The sequence below is a fragment of the Mustela nivalis genome (assembly GCF_964662115.1).
Source record: "Mustela nivalis genome assembly, chromosome: 3".
Lineage (NCBI taxonomy): Eukaryota > Metazoa > Chordata > Mammalia > Carnivora > Mustelidae > Mustela > Mustela nivalis.
In genome coordinates, this window is record NC_139022.1 from 98,939,013 (window position 1) to 98,961,109 (window position 22,097).

Below are 22,097 nucleotides of genomic sequence, written 5' to 3' on the forward strand. Positions count from 1 at the left end.
GCAAATTCCCAGAGAGCGGCAAAAACATAAATAATGATTCCTGCCTCTGCCTTCTTCCAGTAGTGTCTCCAGAGCTCAGTGCTTAATGCCTGGCACAAAGTAAATACTCAGTAAATATCTCTGGGATTAAACTGCCCTTCCTCTAAGTGTCACTGAAGCACAGACATTGCAGTTTGGGTCATGGAATGACCTTCCTTAAGGGACTCACTCTGAGGTGCCAAGACAATAATGGGAGGACAGTGATGTTATCTAGCTTGAGGCAATGTGAAATAAATCTCATTTCTGATGGTGGTGGAATAAAAATCTTTTACAAAATAGAAGACCTTTCCTGAGCTACTGTACCAGAGCCACTTCTAGTACTTGATGCACTTATTGCAAGCAGCAAAGAGTGAAAATCACCCTAACTTTGGCCTCTCTGAGGGAATTTAAATGTTTAAGGAATAATAAATACAGAATTCAGAGAATTAAAGTAGTCCAGACTTTAGTAAAAGTGTTGTTACTTGCACATGGTGAGGAATTATCCTCACCTCATATTATATGAGGAATTAAAAAAAAAAGAGGCAAGAAAATATTAGGGTAATTAATGTGCTTGGAAAATATTATCTTGTAAGAGGTTATTCATATATAAAGGTATGATTATCTTACTGTGTGTTTGGAGGGCTTTGAATACAATGTTTATAATAAAATAGAATGTTGTAAAGAGTGAAATGAGAGCCTCAGAAGTTGGCCACCAAGAATGCCTTACAGAAACATAAAGAGGTAAGAGCTGTATTTTGCCCAGCACATTGTCAAAATGTATTTGTAAATTTTTGTCCGCTTATCTATCTCTCCCCCTAGTCTGCCCTCAGGCAGGAACTGTGACTTTTTCATACTGCATCCCCAGTGCCTGCAAAGAAGTACTCAAGAATGACTATAGGATGAATGATGGAATGCCTGAGTGGCTCAGTGGGTTAAAGCCTCTGCCTTCAGCTCAGGTCATGATCCCAGGGTGCTGGGATCAAGCCCCCCGCATCGGGCTCTCTGCTCAGTGGGGAGCCTGCTTCCTCCTCTCTCTCTCTCTGCCTGCCTCTCTGCCTACTTGTGATCTCTGTCAAATAAAATCTTTAAAATAAAAAAAAAGAATGACTATAGAATGAGTGAATGAGTGAATACTTACTTTCGTCATTGCAAGAGGTAAGGCTTAAGGATTTCCATCAAATTCTCATTTAATTTCTCTGGCAACTTCCATTTAGTTTTGAATCCCAAACACACACACACACACACACACTATATACATGTGCACACATATCTACATATAAACATGCATGTAAAAATATGTATACTTTTTTAAAATCAGCAAGTATTATACAACTCCAGGTTCTGCCACAGTCTCTCTGTAGTCTTTCGTGATCTCCATGGGTGCCCAGAATCTTACCTTGAGGAAGGTCAGGCAGTCCTGGTTCTCACTCCTGTCTTTGTCTCGTAGGTCAAAGTTGTAGAGAGCTCGGCAGAGTGGGGGTGGCTGGGGCAGCTGCTTGATGACTTCCACGGAGCCGGCTGGGAAGATCCCGCTGACTCCATTGATCTCCCCCTGGTACCATTTCTCATCCAGCTGCCTCCGGAGAAGGATGACATCTCCCTTATTAAACTTCAGGTCACCAGGATTCTGCCCTCGGTAGTTACATAAGGCCTTTGCTCGTGGCACCTGCAGTGGCACAGACCAATGAAATGTATCCTTAGCTCACAGGCAAGGAGGACAGAAGGAATAACAGTAAAACTGACCACGGAGCACTTCCCATGTGCTAAGTGCTGGATGTGGATCATCTTCTTGAACCTTTGAGATAGACATTCTTATTACCTCCTCTTCTAAGTAGGGCCACTGAGGCACAGAGGAGGTTAGTACCTTGCCTATGGTGACCCAGCTGGGAAAGCAAAGATACAGGGTCTGACCTCAGGCTACAGGATTTCAGAGTCCCTGTTCTTTTTTCTTTTCTTTTTTTCTTATTAATACTGTGTTTATTTGTCGTCCCTCTGTCAAACCCTGAGTCAACCACTTTCTGCAGGCTGCCTGGGGAGGTATAGGGAAAGGAACATATAGGGCAGATGAGACACTGGAGGAAAACCTAAGGGAGGTGGAGACAGCTCCTTCACATGGTGAGGAGGATGAGAAAGGCCACCAGCAGGCAAAAGAGCCCTATGGCCTCCGAGAGAGCATAATAGCCCAGAATAGCACAGGAGAAGAGCTGTTGCTTCAGAGAGGGATTCCTGCCATAAGCAATGACGAGGCTCCCAAACAGTCCCAAAGTCAGCTCCAGCGCCAGACCCCCCCCCCCCACCATGGCAGCCCCAGCCCCAATGAACTTGGCTGCTGTGTTGATGTCACTTGCAATGGCGCTGGTTGGGAAGCTGTGGCTAGGAATGAGTGAGGTCAGGGGACGTGGGGCTGTCAAGCTGCTGAGGGTCTTATAAGTGTCTCCAGGGGTTTTAGCACCACTGTAGCTAGTGACCAGCTCAACGCTTAGCGGTGCTCCTTACCAAGAAGTGGGTGGAGATGAACTTTGTAGCGGTGTACATTTTCAGGGGATGAGGGGCTGTTGGCAGAAGAGCTGCTCCCAGAGCAGAGAAGACAGAGAGGGGCGGGGGCCAGAGCCCCTGTTATTAATCACAATGCAGGGAACAGGATTTTGGACTTTCACAACTGTGTGGACTTGAGTGAGTCAGTGACTCTTTTTGGGGCCTGAATACTGATTGGGAATTCTGGCTCTACCTCTTTCCTTTCATGTGACCGTAGTCACGTCATTTAATCTGTCATAAATCATATCTATTTATAAAATGGCGTAATAACAGAATATGTACTTCATTAGGGTAGTCATGAAGAATAGATATTTATAATGCATTTTCTAAAGATTTTATTTATTTGAGAGAGAAAGAGAGAAGTAGAGAACACCAGCAGGGAGCGGGGGGCAGAGGGAGAGGAAGAAGCAAGCTCTCTGATGAGCAGGGAGCCTGATGCAGGGCTTGATCTCAGGACCCTGGGATTATGACATGAGCCGAAGGCAGATGTTTAACCAACTGAGCCACCCAGGTGCCCTAAATATTTATAATGCATTTAGCATATTGCTTGATACATAGTACGGGCCCATTAAATGACATCTGTTACAGGATGGCTATAATAAGGAAAGGCTAATGATATCAGTTCTACCTATTCCTCAGTGTTGATGGGAAGTAAATTGAGGCGAAAAGTCCCTGAAAATACAAAGTACTATAGGAGGGGCATCTGGATGGCTCAGTTGGAGGACCATGCAACTCCTGATCCCGGGGTTCTGAGTTCAAGCCCACATTGTGTGTAGAGGTTACTAAAATAAAATATATATATATAAGTAAGGTAATTAAAGGGGCGCCTGGGTGGCTCAGTGGGTTAAATAAGGTAATTTAAAAAAAAAAGAAAGTGCTATATGGCAGTGATGCAACATAATTTGTCTTCAGCCGCCTCCAAAAAGTGTAAATGTTATTAGAGTGTTTGGATCATTAGGAAGCACTGAGACAAAGAATTAGTCAGAAATCAATCACTGCTTTTTAAAAAAATCAGCTAAAGAACTGTCATTTGTTAGTTGTCTCTCTAAATAATTGTTTCAGTAAAGTGCATTTTTTTTTTTTTTTTTCTAATTGGAACTGGTTTCTACACGCAGAAACAGCCATGGTTTTGCTTGAAGTCAGGAGTGGCAGACTGCAAGTTCTTTTTTTTTTTTTTTTTTAGGATTTTATTTATTTATTTGACAGAGATCACAAGTAGGCAGAGAGGCAGGCGGGGGGGCGGGCGGGGGGAAGCAGCTCCCTGCTGAGCAGACAGTCTGATGTGGGGCTTGATCCCAGGACTCTGAGATCATTACCTGAGCCGGAGGCAGAGGCTTTAACGTACTGAGCCACCCAGGCACCCCAGACTGTAAGTTCTAGTAACTTACGTTTATTAGCCCTTCATGATACCTGGGATTGTATTGTATTTTGTGCTTCCCTCAGCAGTGGGGGAAAGTAGCCCCCTCTCTCAGGGGCAATCTTGCTATTCATAAGGGGATGTAAGCAGGCAGTATTTCAGTTCTCCGGGAACCTTCTGAGTCTGCAATGTTCATTTGAAAAGGAATTTCAAGCATTTCAGAGGTAGAGACAAGACCTGAGCAGTCCCTTGCTGATGGGATGTTAGAGCAGTGGTTTTTTTCCCGCTAGACCCTGGACACAGTAAGGAGAGCCCAGGGAGATAGAAAACCAACAGGAACGCAGCTCATCCTTGGGAAACTAGTGGACAAATGAGTGAAGACGTGTGCACTAGAAGGTTTAGCACAGTGCTGTGGATATTATAAATGGAATTGGTTGAATAAATTATGGAAAACCCTGTAGCCATTAAAATTGATGATGTGGATCTATAATTAATAACATTGACAATTACTCATGATATGTACTAAGTATAATAGAAGAGGTTAAAAACAGTTGTTTTTGTTATAAATAAAAACTAGGCTTTCATTGTAAATATCTATGTATATTTTTACCTGGGATGGCTATATCAGCATTTTTTTTTAAAGATTTTATTTATTTATTCGACAGAGATCACAAGTAGGCAGAGAGGCAGGCAGAGGGAGAGGGAGCAGACTCCCTACTGAGCAGAGAGCCCGATGTGGGGCTTGATCCCATCACGACCTAAGCCAAAGGCAGAGGCTTTAACCCTCTGAGCTACCCAGGCACCCCTATATCAGCATTTTCAGAGTGGTTATTGCTAAGTGTTGATACTTTTGAATATTAAAAAAATGGCTTCCTTAAGTGCTTAGCCATATTTTCTAACTCTTCTACAATGAAATAATTATATTGTCTATTAAAATTGGACAGTAGGGGAGTGCTTGGCTAGCTCAGTCAGTAAACCATCCAACTCTTGATCTCTGGGGCATGAGTTTGAGCCCCAAGTTGGGTGTGCAAAACTACTTTAAAATTTTTGAAAAAAAGTGGACAGTAGAAAGAAAATGAATGAAACTGGGGAATGAGAAGTGAAAGATATGGAAGCAATTTAGGAAGAAAATAAGCCAAACTGAGTAGGATCATCAACTAACCATGCAACTACCTTCTTGGAGAAGTTTCTTATCTGAGAAATAATCAAGTTATCAAGTAGAAGCTGAAGAATGGCCTGAATATGTTAAACTCCTAGTTTAATAGTTGTCCCCTCTCCTTCCAGTTTTCCGATGTATTATAAATCACATTTTTGGGGGGTTACATGGCCAAGCTGAACACTTGTCACATTTGGAATTGTGCCTCCCCCAGGCAGCTAAGTTTTTGGCTAGTGGGGTATAAGCAACTTTTAGGACATGTCGTTCCGGAGAGACTGATTTTCTCTTTCCTTTCCTGCATTTTGCTATGTGAAATGCAGACATGATTGCTGGAGTTTTAGCTGCCATATTGAACAATGAAGATGAAGGTCACAGGGAAAGAGGGAAGGAAGTAGTCTGGATTGTAGAGCTGCCAGACAATTCCTGGACTACTTTGACTTCTAGACTTTTGTCTGGAACCTAAATAAATATCCATCTTGCCTAAGGCATGGTTATTTTGCATTTGTAAAAGGAAGGAAGAATGAAAAAAAATTAAGGAAAGAAAAACATTAAAGCCCCCTTAACTTTGCATAATAATGATAGTATCAATAGCTAGTATTAGTGAGTGTTCCTTCCCATATGTCAGGCATTGTGCTAGGTACTCCACAATAGATCTTATTTAATCTCATGACGAACTGTGATTAGAAAACTGAAAGTAGACTGTGGCGGGTTTAGAATTTGAGGTGGGATTTGTCTATCCTGAGGAGCTGAAGCTCTTAAACACTCAGCCAGTGTTTTTCAAATTCAAGTCTGTGGTTGACCTATAGCAGAATCCTTGGAGGTGTCCAAAATGCAGATTCCTGGACCTCATCTCTAAACCTCTTTGACCAGAATCTCTTGGTTGTATTTTTACCAAGCTCCCTTAGCATCCAAGTTTGATGCCCCTGGTCTTATTCTAACTAAAATGGGAGCAATGGAGTTTCACTGTAGGCTTTGTGAATGGCTAATCTGCCTTTTTTCTCTCTTTTCTGGAAGACATTCCAGTGCAAGTGGCAGGGTATTTTAATGACTACTAAGCAAGTATATTAAAACTGAAAATGCGTACAGTACTTAAATCTCTGTGTAGATGCATGAACTCTGAAACCCTGAGACAGTACTAAGTGCTTGACCATCTTTGTCTTTCTTCCATCTCCCCTCAGTAGAGCTAAGTATTGTGGAAGCATACGGTCAATCCACTTTTAACACCTTCTTTCTCTTCAGTCTGCCCTGGTATTCTCAGCTCTACATTCATACTTACAGGAACCACTGGCTTCCTGTTGTAAACTGAGTTGGGCAGGGTCAGGTGCAGAGTGAGGGGGAGAGAATCTGAAGAGAGGAAGGCAATTAACATTTATTGTGGTACTGATGGACCACAGAAATTTGTCTCCCATTATAGCTTTCCTTCAGTTTCTATATATTATGTCATTCATATGATCTCAACATCCTCTAAAGCAGGTGGCATCACCCCGTTGTATTGAGGAAGAAACAAAAGTTCTGAGATGTTCAACGTTATCATGTAAGGTCACACAGCCAATGTGTGGTATCCCCAAGACTGACTTGGCTCTTCTGACTTGACCTCGAGGCCTGGTGCTCCGCTCACCCTCATTCTCTTTTATCCAGCTGAAGTCACCAAGTATGTTTTTCCATCATAAAATTCATTTGGGGCTCTGTTTCAAAATCAAAATCTGAATAGAGTGTGAATGCAATTTGCTTGCTGCTGGAAGCATTAGCATGAATTATTGAACTCTAGGGCCCTCACATAAAAGTTAAGCACCTGAAGAGACTCAGCTGGTTGATTCTATCTGGTTCTCAACTGTTCTCTCAGGGGAAAAATGACTCTGAGTTCCACATCACCTATCACCGGTGACATTGTTAGCAACAGCTTTTATCACTCACAATTGTTTTCTGTCTCTATAGGTGTACGTGCGAGGGGGGAATGGGGATAAAGTGGGTGTGGAGGTCTCAAGGCTGGGTCATTCCCAAACTCTTTTTCCTGGTGTTTTTCTGAAAGCCAGAGAATCCAATGAAAGCCTGTATGTGCCTAAAGAGCTTTCCTTTTCTATAATTCAGAAGGCTCAAGACTTCTATGTCTATTCATTTGTCACCACAGTAGGGTCTGAAAGCCACAAGGGCCATGCTTTTGATGAAGGGATAATGCAAGAGACATGGGAATGAGGTCATGCAGAGACATTAGCAGCAATAGCATTTTGTAGTAATGAACGTTTGTAGTGAACTTCTGGCAAGCGTTCCCTCTCTGACGAACCACATGTTTTCTCTCCATTTTCTGATAGGCCTGTCATTCACTCCAGTCATACCACACACACAGGGGTTTGTGGCCCGGGTTAGCCAGGGGACCCAAATGCCCCTCACATAGTGCTTTGTGCAGTGCAGTCAACTGCCTCCTACAGAGCTAACTGGAATGTTCTCTGAGGTTTGATATATAAACGCTCTCTTGAATCATAAGCCTTGAGTAGGTAAGCCTTGGACTACTACTGGTGGTATTTCCATACCTATAGACACATATTCCTGAATGAAGCTGCAGAAGGCAGAGGAAAGATATATAGATAGATAAGAGAACTAGAAAGATAGAAGCCTTGACAATAAAATTTCAATGCCAAGATGCAGATGTGCTTGAAGGCTACTTCATTAAATAAGACTGTATCTGCAATGTTTTGTTTATTACTTAAACTACTTCAGAGTTATTTTCTGACACTTGAATAAGTCCTGACTAGCACATAGTAAGAACCTGGAAACAACAAGACTACCTAACAACAAAATCTCCAAATACTAGAATCCAGAAACAGCAGGAGGTATAGCTGCCAATGAGCTCTGAGCTTACTTCCAATTTGAAAATAAGGAGGCATGTGGACTGATAACAGCATAGGAGAAAAGGAGCCCAAGTGGAACAGAACCACTGCAGTATAAAGGAAAAGGCCAAGCGGGGATGAGAACTTCATTTATTACCACGTAATGAGCTCTTCACCATGACTAGTGACACTTCCCACTGCTTTAGAAAGGATCTGGCCTGGTTCTCTCTACTCCTGGCATTAGGAGGGGCCAAAATCAACATGCTGAGCTAACTGCTTCCCTCCCTGAGCTGATCATGAGATTGCCCATCTCTAGAGAATGGAGCCAAGAAAAAAACACCCTAGCCTTTGGCTCAAGTTACTATGCACTAGGCTATGAATTCTCTTTGGAGAGTTCAGGATGTGTGTCTAAAGCTCCTCTGTATCTGTTTCTGAGACCTGAAGACTAGACGGTGTTTGATAAATGCTTAAAGAATGAATGAATTGATCGAGAAATATCCAGAAATTGCCATTCCTGGATGAGAGGGATACATTCAAGGTTAATAAATATAACTGATAACAATAATTTGGAAGTAGGTTTATTGGCATAAGCTGGAAAATAAAAAAGAGTTTTGGCGATATTTTCCAAATTGTCCTGATTTTTAATAATTTGGTCCTACACACATTCGAAAAAATGTTCCATATTCGAGTTCAGGAAACGTTGAGTTAAGCAAAGTCATATAGGTTTCTTTGCTGACTGGCTTCTCAGGAGCTTTACCTGCCAATGTGGTTTTGTATTTGCATCTGGACCATTTTGCAGGATTAGCAGAACAGGCTTGGGGAATGCTGGGTAAGATAAGTGGATTTTATCCTACTGGTGAGACAAAGGATCAACTAACTGTCCTAGATCCTAACTTCCTACTCGCTGCTTAGCCAATTGGGCCATGCTGCCTTTCTCCCTCGCCACGATAATCCTTTTGGAACAGATTTGGGGCAATGGAGTGTACATTAGAAAGTGCTGGCTGGCCCTTGTGCACACATTTTGTCTTCTCTGGTGAGAAGGAAGAACCCCCCCCCCCCCAGTGTTCAACAGGATCATAACCATCTGCTCGTTGGGGGCTTGAGACCACCAGAGGTTCACAGTATTATGCTCTTCCTCAATGGAAATCCCTGAATCTGGACATTTACATTTGAGGCCAGGTTTATGAGATACTCTGTGAGAATTTTACTTGTTTAAGGGAGATACAAGGGTGTAACAGAACACAGATGTTAGCATCAAGAAGGATGTTTGCATTCGGGCATTTGTAACTTTGACCAAATCACTTGGCCTTCATGATCCTTAATTCAGGTTATCCACAAACTGGGACCAGCATCCGACCTCTCTGTGCATTACCCTCAGCAAGTCTGGGTTATTCAGATGCTCCCTGTTCCAATGAAAGGTTTGTCAGCTGACCTGGGAGATAATCTCTAAGCCCTTGGAATATCCTGTCTGTCCAGAGACTTGGTTTACTTGGGGCTTTGGGGCATACCAGAGAGTCTAAGCTAACAATGTGATTTACGGTGGGTAGCTTGAGTCACGTAGTAGAACCCTGACCTCTCAAGGAGTTGGATGGAGACTAAAGTCAACCACATGCCTACCTGACCGACCTCCAATAAAAACCCTAGACATCAGGTCTTGGGTGAGTGTTCTCCGTTGGCAGTACTTCATGAGTGCTGTCATGTATTGTTGCTGAGTCAAATAAATGTTCTGTATAACTCCTCTGGGAGAGAACAACTGAAAGCCTGTGACTGGTCTTTTCTGGACTTTGCCTTATAAGTTTTTTTTCTTTTTTCTTTAACTTTTTTTTTTTTTAAAGATTTTATTTATTTATTTGACAGAGAGAGATCACAAGTAGGCAGAGAGAGAGAGGAGGAAGCAGGCTCCCTGCTGAGCAGAGAGCCCGATGCGGGACTCGATCCCAGGACCCTGAGATCATGACCTGAGCCGAAGGCAGTGGCTTAACCCACTGAGCCACCCAGGCGCCCATAAGTTTTTTTTCTGATTCTGACTTTAATTTGTGTCCTTTCACTGTAAAAAGTTGTAACTGTGAGTGTAACAGCTTTGCTGAGTTCTGTGAGCGATTCTCTGAATCACTGAATCTGGGGGGGGGGTCTTGGGGACCTATGAACACACTTCCTCATGGTATGCTTGGAGGACTAATGAGATACATCACAGAGTACTTGTAGAATGGTTGGCAAATAATACGTGTTCAATAAATAAGGATGCTTTGAGATTTTGCCCAAAGGAGTCAAGAGGAGATGAATTCACTGTTCTATCTTCTGGCCTCACTTTTCCAGCCCTACTTGTCATTCATTCATTTTTTCAATAAATACACCTTGGAGGGTGAGCTATGCCAGGCATTGCCTAGTTGTGGAAACCAAGATTAAACTTATAACTACATATAAATTAAAATTTGCAGTAAGTGTTACGAAGGAAAAGAATAGGATGATGAAGCCTGGGAAAGAAACCAATATAAGGAAGATTCTTACTATTGGCCCTATGTCTACATCTAAAACTTTATTCTGTTTGGCGACTTTTGTCATGTATGTCTCTATGTATCACCTTCCCTCAGTCTTTTGTCTCAGACTTCTCTTCTTCCAGTCCTAGATAGAGAGGTGAGACACCACAGCTTTGCATTATACTTAATTATCAATCTCCTGCCACTTTTAATCGGTGGGCATGGCATTCCTGCCTTCCTCTCTTAATCAAATATCAGTCAAGTACCCAGGATATGGCATGCTTCTTTGCCTTGGTTCCTCCTGCCTCCTTCCTTGGTTATCAAGACTCTCATAGCAGGGAATAAGTGAAAGAAGCAGGATTTATACGGGGGGTGGGGGGGGGCAGAGAAAGAACCATTCACTGTCCTCAGCCCCTTTTTAGGGTCACCCTTAGCATGCTTTCATTTCTTCTTGCAAACATTTCTCTGATGTTGCTTTGGGGTGATCTCATTCCCCTATCACAGGAGGTAATTCCAGACATGTTCATAGCCATATCCCTGGCTGCTAACATAAGCTAGTTCTTAATGAATAGCCTGGGACTGCTTTTGAAATGGGCTGGGTGCCAGGTCCCAGAGCTGTTCAATGGGATAGCACTGAATTCCCCAGGGAACCGAAGTGTTTCCACTGTCATCTCTTCTGCTGGGAGGGCAAAGGCACCTGTGAGGGAGGGCCGGAGGAGCATGGGAGCCTCAGGGATAAGGGCAGGAACTTGCTCACTCATCCCAGGAGGTGACTCTGCTCCCTTCCATTATCCTCATTTCCAGAGCGAGCCTTTCCAGTAGGTGTGGCACCTGGTGAATGAATCTCTTTCCACATGGTTTGAGAGCCTGAGCCAAATCCCACATGCAGTGGGAGGAAGGCTGAGTCCAATAACTCTCCCACCACCACCACCGCCACCTTCCCTGGCTAAGGGAAAAAAGAAAAAAAGCTTGGCTACATGTACTCTGAGTTTCTCCCTCACAATTTTTCTCTCTTTCACACCCATGTGAAGATTTCTGCCGCTGAAGGAGGAATGTCTAGGGGCAGTATGATCCAGGCAAACAGCGGACATTTCTGATAACCAGGCCATGCCGTTGGGGGATGGAGGGAGCCCCGAGAGGAGGTACATGACTTCAACATCCGTGTCCAAGAGTGATGCCCTGAGACTCTCTGAGCCTCACTTTCTTCAGTGTCAAAGCAAAGATGGTAATTCTTACCATTCCTTCCTACTCTAAACACAACAGAGGCTGAGGTGAAGGTCCAAGAATACCTCCAGAAAGAAAGATAATGAAAGAGACAAAACCAAATGAATGAAATGTATGTAACGGTTTGCTATCTGGGCCCTGGATAACAGGGGCTTGATGATACTACTGTTCTCTCGGTGTTTGTGTACGTCGTCCTCCTTAGAATGGCCGGTGGAGTACAGGTGCCTCTAGCAGGCCATTGTGGTAAGGCATGAAGCAACTGTGAGTGACTCCATAACCTTGGGGAAAATGCCTTTGAAGAGGACCACAAAGGTGGCTGAACTCGTCTTCTCCTGTTAAAATTTACATCTTGAATTCCAACAGTTTGCTTCTTAACTCCTCTCAATCATTTAAAACTTGCATGTTGTGTATGTGCATATTTATACCTATTTGCACTTTAATTTGTTGATACCACAGGAAAAAGTCTGCATGACCCTTGCTGGAAACAGCAAGCTCTGGGAAGTTAGAATTCTTTTCTTTCAGTTCCACCATCCTTGAAGCCAAGATGTTCATCATAAGGACCTTCTGTGAATCTACAGTTTGTCTGCCTCTGTAAAATGAAAATTTAGAGCACTCCTCTCATTTATACCAAATGGGACAGATATGACCTTGGAGAAGAGTACCTGCCTGCCTATAGAGCTGGTCCCCATGTTAGGAGTGAGTGATGCTAAAGACCCACATGCCATCTGTCCCACTGGGCACAGGGTGACTTAAGTACAAAGCCTGAATCTAGGAAAACCTTCTAAAAGTCCCCGAGAAATGGAAAATGTCTGATGATTAAGCTATAGAAGTATTCCAGAAACTATTTGCAATCATTTTTCACTCTAAGATAGAGTCAGTCATCCTCCTAGGAATACAAGATACTGGGGCACCTGGGTGGCTCAGTTGGTGGAGTGTCTGACTCGTGGTTTGAGCTCAGGTCATGATCTCAGAGTTGTGAGATTGAGTCCTGTTTTAGGCTCTGCACTGGGCATGGAACCTGCTTGAGATTCTCTCTCCCTGCCCCCCCAAAAGGAATACAAGATACTGCAAATTATGTGAACAGTTTTTTTTTTTTTTTTCTTCCATAAGTCATTCCCAGATAGGTGCCAGTATGTTTGCCACTGCCCCTCTGGCTTCAGAAAGTCTTTACTATCTCCCAGCCCCCAAGGCTGAGTTGGGTCTCCCCTCCAGACTTGAACTCAGTAGCAGTAGGGCCTATGGCTTATTCATCTTTATACCCCTAGCAGTTGGCAAAGTGGTGCCATTCCACGCATTCATTCAACAAAAATGTACTGACGTTCCTATAATAAGAGAGGCGCAATCTCTGTCTTTATGGGACTTACATTCTAGCAGCACCTAGGAAGCTCAACAAGTATTTGTTGAATGTATGAATGGATGAATGAATGATTGAATCAAGGAATATTACACCACACCGTGCCATTTGAACTGAACTCCAACTTGGATATTTTGCCTTCTCTGGTGCTGCCATAAATTTCTAACATGCCCAGCTGGTTTCTCCAGGATTGGGAGCATGCAAGCATGCTAAACACAGATATCCACAGATAAGTATAGTATTTTCCTGGGTCACCCTTTATAAAACCCCATTATTTCAAATGTGCTTTAAGCTATCTCCAAGAGCCCAGTTTTTCCAATGGACACCTGCCTTAGAGACTCCTACGTTGTAGACTCTGTTTTTCCCACATGTCCTCTTCACCAAGTGTATAATCTCCACTGCAGGCAGCCATGATGAGTGACAAAAAATGCCAGCTGGCAGGTCCAGGAAAGGGAGCATAAGGGAGCAAGGAGATATCTTTTTCCGCCTATTCAGAACATTGAAATCCAATTTACTGCTGGCCACATGAGCCAAAGAAAGCAGCTCTTAGCAGCTGTTGATCTGAGAGGCTCCAATCTCATTTCCGAGCCCTGGCTGTCACTGACACTCCTTGGGCACCTCTGGGAGTGGGTTGGCATGGAGGAGAGGCTCTCCTGTTTTCTTCCCTAAGGGCTGGCTTTGGGTAGGCCTGTTTCATGTGTTAGAAAAAGTGGTTAAGAGTCACTCTCCAAAAATCTTTGTTGTTGTGGCTGGACATTCCTTGATAATTGCTGCCCAATTATTACTCATTTCATGACTTTCACCCTCACTTAGTGGTGTGCTGATAAATCAGCTTTCAAAAACAAACAAACAAACAAATGGCTCTGATTTGCAGTGTTTGCCAGTTTTCATGGTGTAAATACTCCTACCTTGGCTACCGAACTGACATCACTGACTTGGAAGCTGGGAAGACATAAGACATGTGCACTATGGTCTTTTGTGAACCACCATGTAGCTTGTTCTAACACCGCTACCCAGCTCCCTAATTCACACATACTCCAGAGCTAAAATTGGTCCAGACTAGAACCACTGTCTTTCTACAATTGGGATTTTAGAATAGAGTTTGGAAAATACTTTTGCAATCTGCTAGACCATTGGGCTCTACTCACAGCATTGCATAGTGAGTACTATGCCTGTTTGGTGGAGAAGAAACCGAGGCATAGGAAGAAAAAACTTGCCCCAGCTTATACCATGGGATTTACTTAGTTCTTATCTCTGTATTTTTCTTTTTTTAAGTCTTATTTTAATTACATTTAGTTAACATACAGTGTTATATTAGTTTTTGGTGTACAATATAGTGATTGAAGACTTTCATAATCACCTGGTGCTCATCGCGACAAACTTACTCCTTAATCCCCATCACCTGTTTCCCCCATTCTCCTCTCCCACCCCCCACCCCCCGCCATTAACCCATCAGTTTGTTCTCTATACATAAGAGTCCATTTCTCGCTCTGGCTCTCTTGCTCTTGTGTTTTTGCTCTGCTTGATTGTTATGTTTCTTTAATTTTATGTATAAGTGAAATCATATGGTATTTGTCTTTCTCTGACTTATGCCACTTAGCATTATACTCTAGCTCCATCTGTGACATTGCAAATGGCAAGCTTTCATTCCTTTTTATGACTGAATAATATTCCATTGTGTATATATATGGCACATCTTTTTTTTTTTTTCATTCGTCAACCGATGGGCTCTCTACTCTTGACTCTGGCCATTCTCTTCTCATACTTCCTGCTCCAGTCAAACCATACATCTTTGTGTCCTGTCAGTGCCCCATGCATACCCGCCTGCTAAGTTCTTCCCAGAGTATTCTTTCTGCACTCCACTCTTTCTTTCTGTCCAACTGCTACTTGTCTTCTAGGTCTCAGCTTAAACATATGTCCTTCCACATCCATGTTCGGCTCAGGGATCTCTCCCATGTGCTTTTTATCTCCAGCCTGTCATTTGAGAGATGGTATTAAAGTACTGATCTGTCTTCTGAATCAGACTGTAAATTTTGTGAGGGCAGAAACCTCAATCTAGCTCACCACTGATCCTAGTGCTGAGCACAGTGTCTGGCTCTATGAGGGTTTCTAGAATGAATGAATCCATGAAGGATGGTCTCCTCACCCTCCCTGACTGCTCTGTTTTCTATACTATCTCCTAGCAAAGCATCCGTGTCCTCATAGCTTGGTTAAGGTTTTATCAGGAATCTGTGGAGGTTCCTGCTAAAATGCCCAGCCAGCCAGCCAGCCAGCCAGCCAGAATTCTCCATTATTGGCTGTAGCTGCTCACATCCCCTACATCCTTATGGCCCCTCTGGACTTTGCAAAATGTCACAGAAGCTAGTTGAGGAACCTGTTTGGTATACTATGAAACACACTCATTAGCCACATGCCAAGACAAAGACACAGTCAGAAAGAAGGCTCCTGCCAGAAGCACCCACACCTCTGAGAAAAGAGAAATATTTAGGAATATTCTGGAACCAGTGTGTCCTATAATAATTGCAGGACTGAGTCCTATGGATTTGCGTTGATTCCCTCAATTTTCCTCTGAGAAGGCAGAACAGGATCAGGGTCGCCTACATGCTGGGGAGCTGCTGACCTTTGGCACCTCAAAAGCTCTTACATACCTGAGGTACTCATTACAAACATCTAATCATCTTCTGAAAACACAGGCAGCTGCCACTTAAAACAGGTGGAGTAGAGTCTGGCACCTGTTAGCTACTTCCCTTGTATTACCTGAGACTGCCTAGTAATACAGACTTCTGGGTGTTCATCTTTGCTCTTAAATCTATATGAGAAAAAAAAAAATTATCAGTCATCAGAGGATCCACTGATGCCACTAGAAGCATTTTGTTTAACAGAAGTTTCTGTGATGATGGAAACAGGCTATTCTGTACTAACACAGTAGCCACTAGCTAAATGTGGTTACTGAACACTGGCTGTGTGGCTATTGTGACTAGAAAACTGGACTTGAGGTTTTACTTAATTTTAATCCATTTAAAGTTAAATGGCCACACGTGGCTTGTGGCTTCTCTACTGGACAGCATAGCTCTAGATCTAATTATCAACTACAGGAAATACAAAGGGTTGAAGAGCATAGTAAATGATGCCACAGGGATATAATAAGAAAAATTCACAAAATGGGAAACTACTAGACAAATGACCCAATTCCTCTTATATATGAGAAGGAAAAAAAGAGGAAGTGCATGTGTGTGTGTGTGTGTGTGTGTTTGAAACCTAGAGTTTAAAAGAGACTTTAAAGGCACATCAACCAAATGCAACATGTGGACCTTGGTGGATCTTGACTCGAGCAAACCAATTATTAAAAAATGAAACACCTTGGTAAATTTAGAAAACCGACTGATATTTGACAATATCAAGGACTTTTTAGATGTGATAATGGTATTCAGGCTATGTTTAAAAAAAATTGTGTCTTTACCTTTTAAAGGTGTCTATTGAGTTGTTTATAGATGAAAGAGCCTGACTCTGTCTCACGTGAACGTAGCAGGGGGAGAAGGTGAGTGAGGTTCAGGTGAACTAAGATTGGCCTCATGATGGCTGTGGAAGACACATGATGGTTACACAGTGGTTCGTTACTACTGATTTCTCTACTTTTTATGTTTAGAAATTTTCATAATAAAAAGTTTTAAAAAATCATCTGAGGAATGTGAGTGTCACTGAGAATATGGACAGACACTTCCCTTCTTGAATGTTGGCAGCTTAAAACTTCACATGGAGAATGCAATTTGGGTACATTCATCAAGATTTAAACTGTATTTTCTTTTTGACTCAGGAATTAGAGTTTTAGAAATTTCTCCTACAGTTATATGCAGGAGTCTATGTAGAAGATGGTGATGTACAGGATAGTTTAGGCAAATGGCGGTGTGTTCCTACTGTGGAACCCTAAGCATATTTAAGAGAATGAGATCTATCGGCGTGGACTTTTGTCAGAAAGATGTCCATGCTGTATTCTTAGGTTAAAAAGAAAAGCAAACTGTAAAAAAACAAACGCATTACTATGACCCAATAAGGAACGACTTATTGTATGTACACATATATTGGTATACAAGTACAGATAAAGTCTGGAAAAAACATATACCAAATTGATCTGGGGAGGGGAGGAGAAGCTTACAACTCCATGAAAAGGAGTCTGAGTTGCTGTGTTCTCTGTGGCTGTGCATTATCTATAGGCGCTCATCCTGTTTTATGAGCAATCAACAGCTAACTGTCCCAGGAGGCAAACTAGCTGTTATTCTCTGAATGCTGTGAGTCCCCCACATTGATATGTTCAAATCCTAACCCCTCAAAGATAATGATCTTAGGGGGCGGGGACTTAGGGAGCTGCTTAGGTCATGGGGATGGAGGCTTTATGAATGGGATTGGGGCTTTTACAAGAGAGACTCCACAGAGACGCCTCGCCCTTCCATCTGTGAGGACACAGTGAGAAGACACCGTTTTTAAGCCGAGAAGAGGGCTCTCACCAGAACTCAACCCTGCTGGTGCCTTGATCTTGAACTTCCCAGCATTCCTAACTGTGAGAAGTACACTGCTGCTGTTTAGAAGCCACCTAGTCTGTGGTATTTGTTATAGTAGCCCAAATGAACTGAGACACTGGCCCTTCCAGAAGAAACTGAATGTGGCTTCTGTGGCTGAGAAGTTATACTTAGTATGAACTCTTGATCCCTCCTTCCAACGTGGAGGGGCATTTAGGAAGTTCATGTCTGTCATAATAGCTACAGGTGACAGGGTGACACTCTGTGCCAATCACCGTGCTGAGAAGTCAACGCACAAGCCTCTCCTTCACGGGCTCTGGAATCCCACTCAGACTCTCCCCCTTGCTAGCTGGCTGTGTGACTGGCGGATTAGCTACTTCAGTTCTTTCTGATACACAATGTTAGGAATAACAGCAGCTATCTCATGGGTGTGAGAATTCAAGGAGATAATGCTTACTAAGTGCCTGGCATACAGAAGTGCTCAAGAAAAACCACTCTCGCTATACTTTCACTTCAACATTCCAACAATCCTATGGGGTAAATACGAGAAGTTACCAATATGACAGACGAGGAAACTGAGTCTCAGAGACAGTGGTGGGCTGATACCAGCTCATATGGGTAGAGCTAACGGCTCGATTTTCGTGAATTTTTCAAGTTGGCTGGCCATCATGTGGGTAGCCTGAAATTAGGCAAGATGGGAGTATTCACACCATGGCAATGGGCAAACACGACATTTCCCACAGACAGCTGCTTGTTGAACACTTGCCAGCACGCTGCTGCTTAGAGCAGTCAAATAACTCGTCGCAGGCTCCATGGCTGGTGAGTGTTGGAGCCTGAATTTAAAACGTGCTCTGCTTAACTCCAAACCAAAGGATTTCATGTTTAGATAGTCATTGTTGGAATCTGTAAAAGTTAGGACTCTCACCCGGACAAAAGCTAAGCAGGATAATGTTCTTCAACATCCTGTCCCCAGAAGTGGTTCTAAAATTTAAGGGTGTGTGAGATTCACCTAGAGATCTTGTTGCAACATGGGTCGCTAGGCCTGACCCCCAGAATTAGTTTTTTTGGGGGTGGGTTTCAATAACTTGCATTTCCAACCAGTTTCCAGGTGGGGCCCATACTGCCGGTCAGGAACCCTACTTGAAGAACTACTGTCTAGTACAAAATCTGAGGCCTTCAGCTGCACATCTTGCCAGAAGCTTATTAGGACCGTGGCTTTATCAATTCTCTGATCTAAAGATGAGAGGATTTAGACAGGAGTTCTAGGCCTTGAGCTTTCCACAGGAGACCGTTTTGGTAAGATATTTGTGCTCCCAGCAGTATGAGCACAGGAAAACAGGAACCAAAGCTTGGTGCCTCACTCTCCAGTTGGCCCCCATTTAGCTCTGGCCTGTATCCCAGGAGCCTGAGCCGCTCCCCACACACAGCAGGAGGCAAATGAAAAAAGAAACATTTCAAAGTCTATCTTTAAAGCCTGGCAGAAAGCTGCCCTATAATTACATGAAGTGAACTAGTTACAACTTCTCTCGTATTGATGTAGGATTATTAAGAGATTGCTCACACAGTCCTGTGGAGTTCAACTAATGAATTTAGAGATTTTTTTTAAAACCCCTCATCTCTTCGAACTACCTCCAGCCTCCAAAATATTATAGAAAACAAAACCAGGAAGGAAAATGAGGTAAACCCTGAATTACTGTTCCTGATCAGAATATGACTGCTGCTTTTAGAAGCGCCACTTTCCCATTCTAGTCTTCAAACGTAAGTTTCTCACTTATTGTAAACCCTTAGATGGGTGAGAAAGTAGGAAGACAAAGGAAGTCCATATACAAATGGACCTGTGGGGAGGGTAGGTGCTATGGTGAGTGCTGTGAAATGTCTAAGACTGATGAATCACAGACCTCTACCCCTGAAACAAATAATACATTATATGTTTTTTTTTTTTTTAAGATTTTATTTATTTATTTGACAGACAGAGATCACAAGTAGGCAGAGAGGCAGGCAGAGAGAGAGAAAGGGAAGCAGGCTCCCTGTGGAGCAGAGAGCCCGATGCGGGACTCGATCCCAGGACGCTGAGATCATGACCTGAGCCGAAGGCAGCGGCTCAACCCACTGAGCCACCCAGGCGCCCAATACATTATATGTTAATAAAAATAATTTAAAAATAAAATAGGAGGGAAAAAACGGACCTATGGCCATCATTTCAAAGGAATCTAGAGAAGCTAGGAAGGGGATTGGCTATCCCAAGTTTGTACAGATTTAACTTCTTCTCCCTACAGCAATGTTCCAGGAACACACCCAGCCAATGGTGTATGCAAGGAATTAAATGAGGCCAGTGGACCTTGGTGGACCACTTCTATAATCCTGGGTTTGGGAGATAAGAGAGGCACTCTTGGCTTAAAATGTACTGCCGGTTTATATCATTTGGGCTTACTTTGTTTGAAGAAATAAGGGACTATGATTCCAGGAATATTCAGGAATATGAATTCTTGTAGACAATTGCAATCCCATTTCTTTCTTTCTTTTTTTTTTTTTTTTTTTTTTTTTTTTTTTAAGAGAGGTAGAGTATGTGAGTGAGTGGTGGGGGAAAGGAGAAAAAGAGGGAGAAGGAGACAGAGAATCTTAAACAGGCTCCAGACCCAGCAGGGAACCTGAGAGGGGACTCAATCTCACAACCCTGAGATCGCGACCTGGGCCAAAATCAAGAATCAGACGCTTAACTGACTGAGCTACCCAGGCGCCCCACAATCCCATATTAAATCTTACCCATCTTTGTAGCCCCCAATTCCCGAGTACCACTTTCCCAGTTTAGCGATCAATAAAATCATAATTAGAGATCATAATGAGAGATAGACTCAACCCAGAACGACAGATTGTAACTGGGGGAAGAAGGGCTTTCAAGCCAGAGCGATCTGCATTCAAATCCCAGCTCAATCTACTATCAGCGTGATCTTAAGCCATTCACGGGGTCAGTTAGTCAACAAAATTGACTGAGTGCCTCTGTGCACGGACACTGTTTTAGACAATGGGACTATGTCAGTGAATAAGGCAGTCAGAATTTGTCCTCAAGGTGTATGTAATTTTAGAACTTATCTCAAGCTGCTCTCAGGAAGGCCATTGATAGGATAAGAGTCGGAATACCTGGGTTCAAATCCTGTCTCTACCACTATCTAGCTATGCCATTTAAGCAATGAATGGTAATAGGACCAGCTGCATGCGGATGGTGGCAAGACTTCCACTACGCATCTGTGCACGACTTTGTGTATCTCTGGAAAGGACAGCTCTTTGGACAGATGAGTCATGTGCACATCCTTGGCTGGGCACCTTGGACAAATACACATAAAACCTCTAGAACAGTGACTAGCACAGAGTAAGTGTTCAGTAAACAGTAGCTTTTTTATTGTAGGTGTGTAATGAGAATATAATGTAAGCAAGATACGGACAGTATATAGTTGATGTTCAATAGCTGTTAGTTCCCTTCCTCTTAGTCCATGGAGAAATAGTAAACATAGGTCACAACAAAGGGTAGATGACAGGCAACCATTAGCGCCTTATCTCTCCTTCTGCATGTGCAGGAAATAATCTGAACTTTAAAAAAAAAAAAAAGAATAAAAAAGAGTAAAGAGCCCCAGGGTGGCAATCAGAAGACTTGGGTTCCTGCCCCAGCTTACCCATCATTTGTTTGCCTCTAATTGGCCAGCCAACCTTCATCAAACTTCATTTCTCTCAAGTGTAAATGAGATGAGGGTGTGGGCTGGCCTAGGTCATGTGCTGGTTGTTATCACATGAATGTATTTCATTGTAACAAGTCCTTACTTTGCCTAGTGTGTGCATAGACATATAGGGGTATGAGCCAGACTCCGGCGAGTGGTGAGTGGGTGAGCAAGTCTTAGAGGGATTTTCTGTTCCAACGTGCTTGATTATAAAGCACTAATTGAGATGACAGGACTTGCCCAGGATCACATAGTGGGGTCAGCTCTGGATGGCCTCAAATGACCTTTAACTTAAGAGAACCATGGGGAGCACAAGCTAGAGAACCCGGGGTAAAGCAGATGGCTTGGACATGTGAGATTCTGTTTCATGTTCTAGGCATGCTTAGGCCAACTGGGTGACAGTGGCTTTATCACTTCTGGCTAATTTGGTCTAAGATCCCATCCAGCTCAGATATTCTATCAGTCAATGAGTAATAGCTTCTATTTCTCATCGACTTTGCCAGTTAGAACAAGACTATTCAAATTCCCATTCAGGCACATGAAAGAGGCATTCTTTCTCTCAATTTGGGGAAGGCAAAGTGGTTTCTAAGCAGTTGGTGATTTTGGCCCTTCCGCAAGCGCATTTCAGAAAATCCCTTTTTTGTTTTCTTTCCTTAACGCTATTTGTCTGTAAAACAGCTAATAAAAATCACCACTTATTAAATGTTTGCTGTGGGTCAGGAACTGGGCTGAAATATACTTAGATTGAATATCTCGTTCAATCCTTACAACCAGCCCATGAGGCAGGTATTACTATTATTTTATAGGCGAAGGAATTTGAAATTCAGAGAGGCAGAGTAACCTGCTGGCGGTCACACAGCTGATAAGTAGGTGATGGAGTCTGAGGATCAACCCTGGCCTCTTTCTTCTGCAGCGTCCTGCATGTAT

The 22,097-nt window shown here is 43.0% G+C and overlaps 1 protein-coding gene and 1 pseudogene across 8 annotated transcripts in view; both read right to left on the reverse strand.

Moving 5' to 3' along the window:
* Window positions 1–22,097, reverse strand: part of SH3RF2 (SH3 domain containing ring finger 2) — a 128,581-nt gene that overhangs the window by 72,477 nt on the left and 34,007 nt on the right. For all 7 annotated transcript variants that reach the window (XM_082726045.1, XM_082726044.1, XM_082726046.1 and 4 more), the window contains exon 3: window positions 1,415–1,684. In XM_082726045.1, the coding sequence (XP_082582171.1) occupies window positions 1,415–1,684 (270 nt within the window). The remainder of the gene's footprint in view (window positions 1–1,414; window positions 1,685–22,097) is intronic.
* LOC309861926 (ATP synthase F(0) complex subunit C2, mitochondrial pseudogene) lies at window positions 2,127–20,227 on the reverse strand (annotated as a pseudogene). The gene is made up of 3 exons: window positions 20,224–20,227; window positions 18,559–18,693; window positions 2,127–2,631 (listed from the first exon to the last, which is right to left on the reverse strand). The product of its transcript is annotated as an ATP synthase F(0) complex subunit C2, mitochondrial pseudogene (transcript).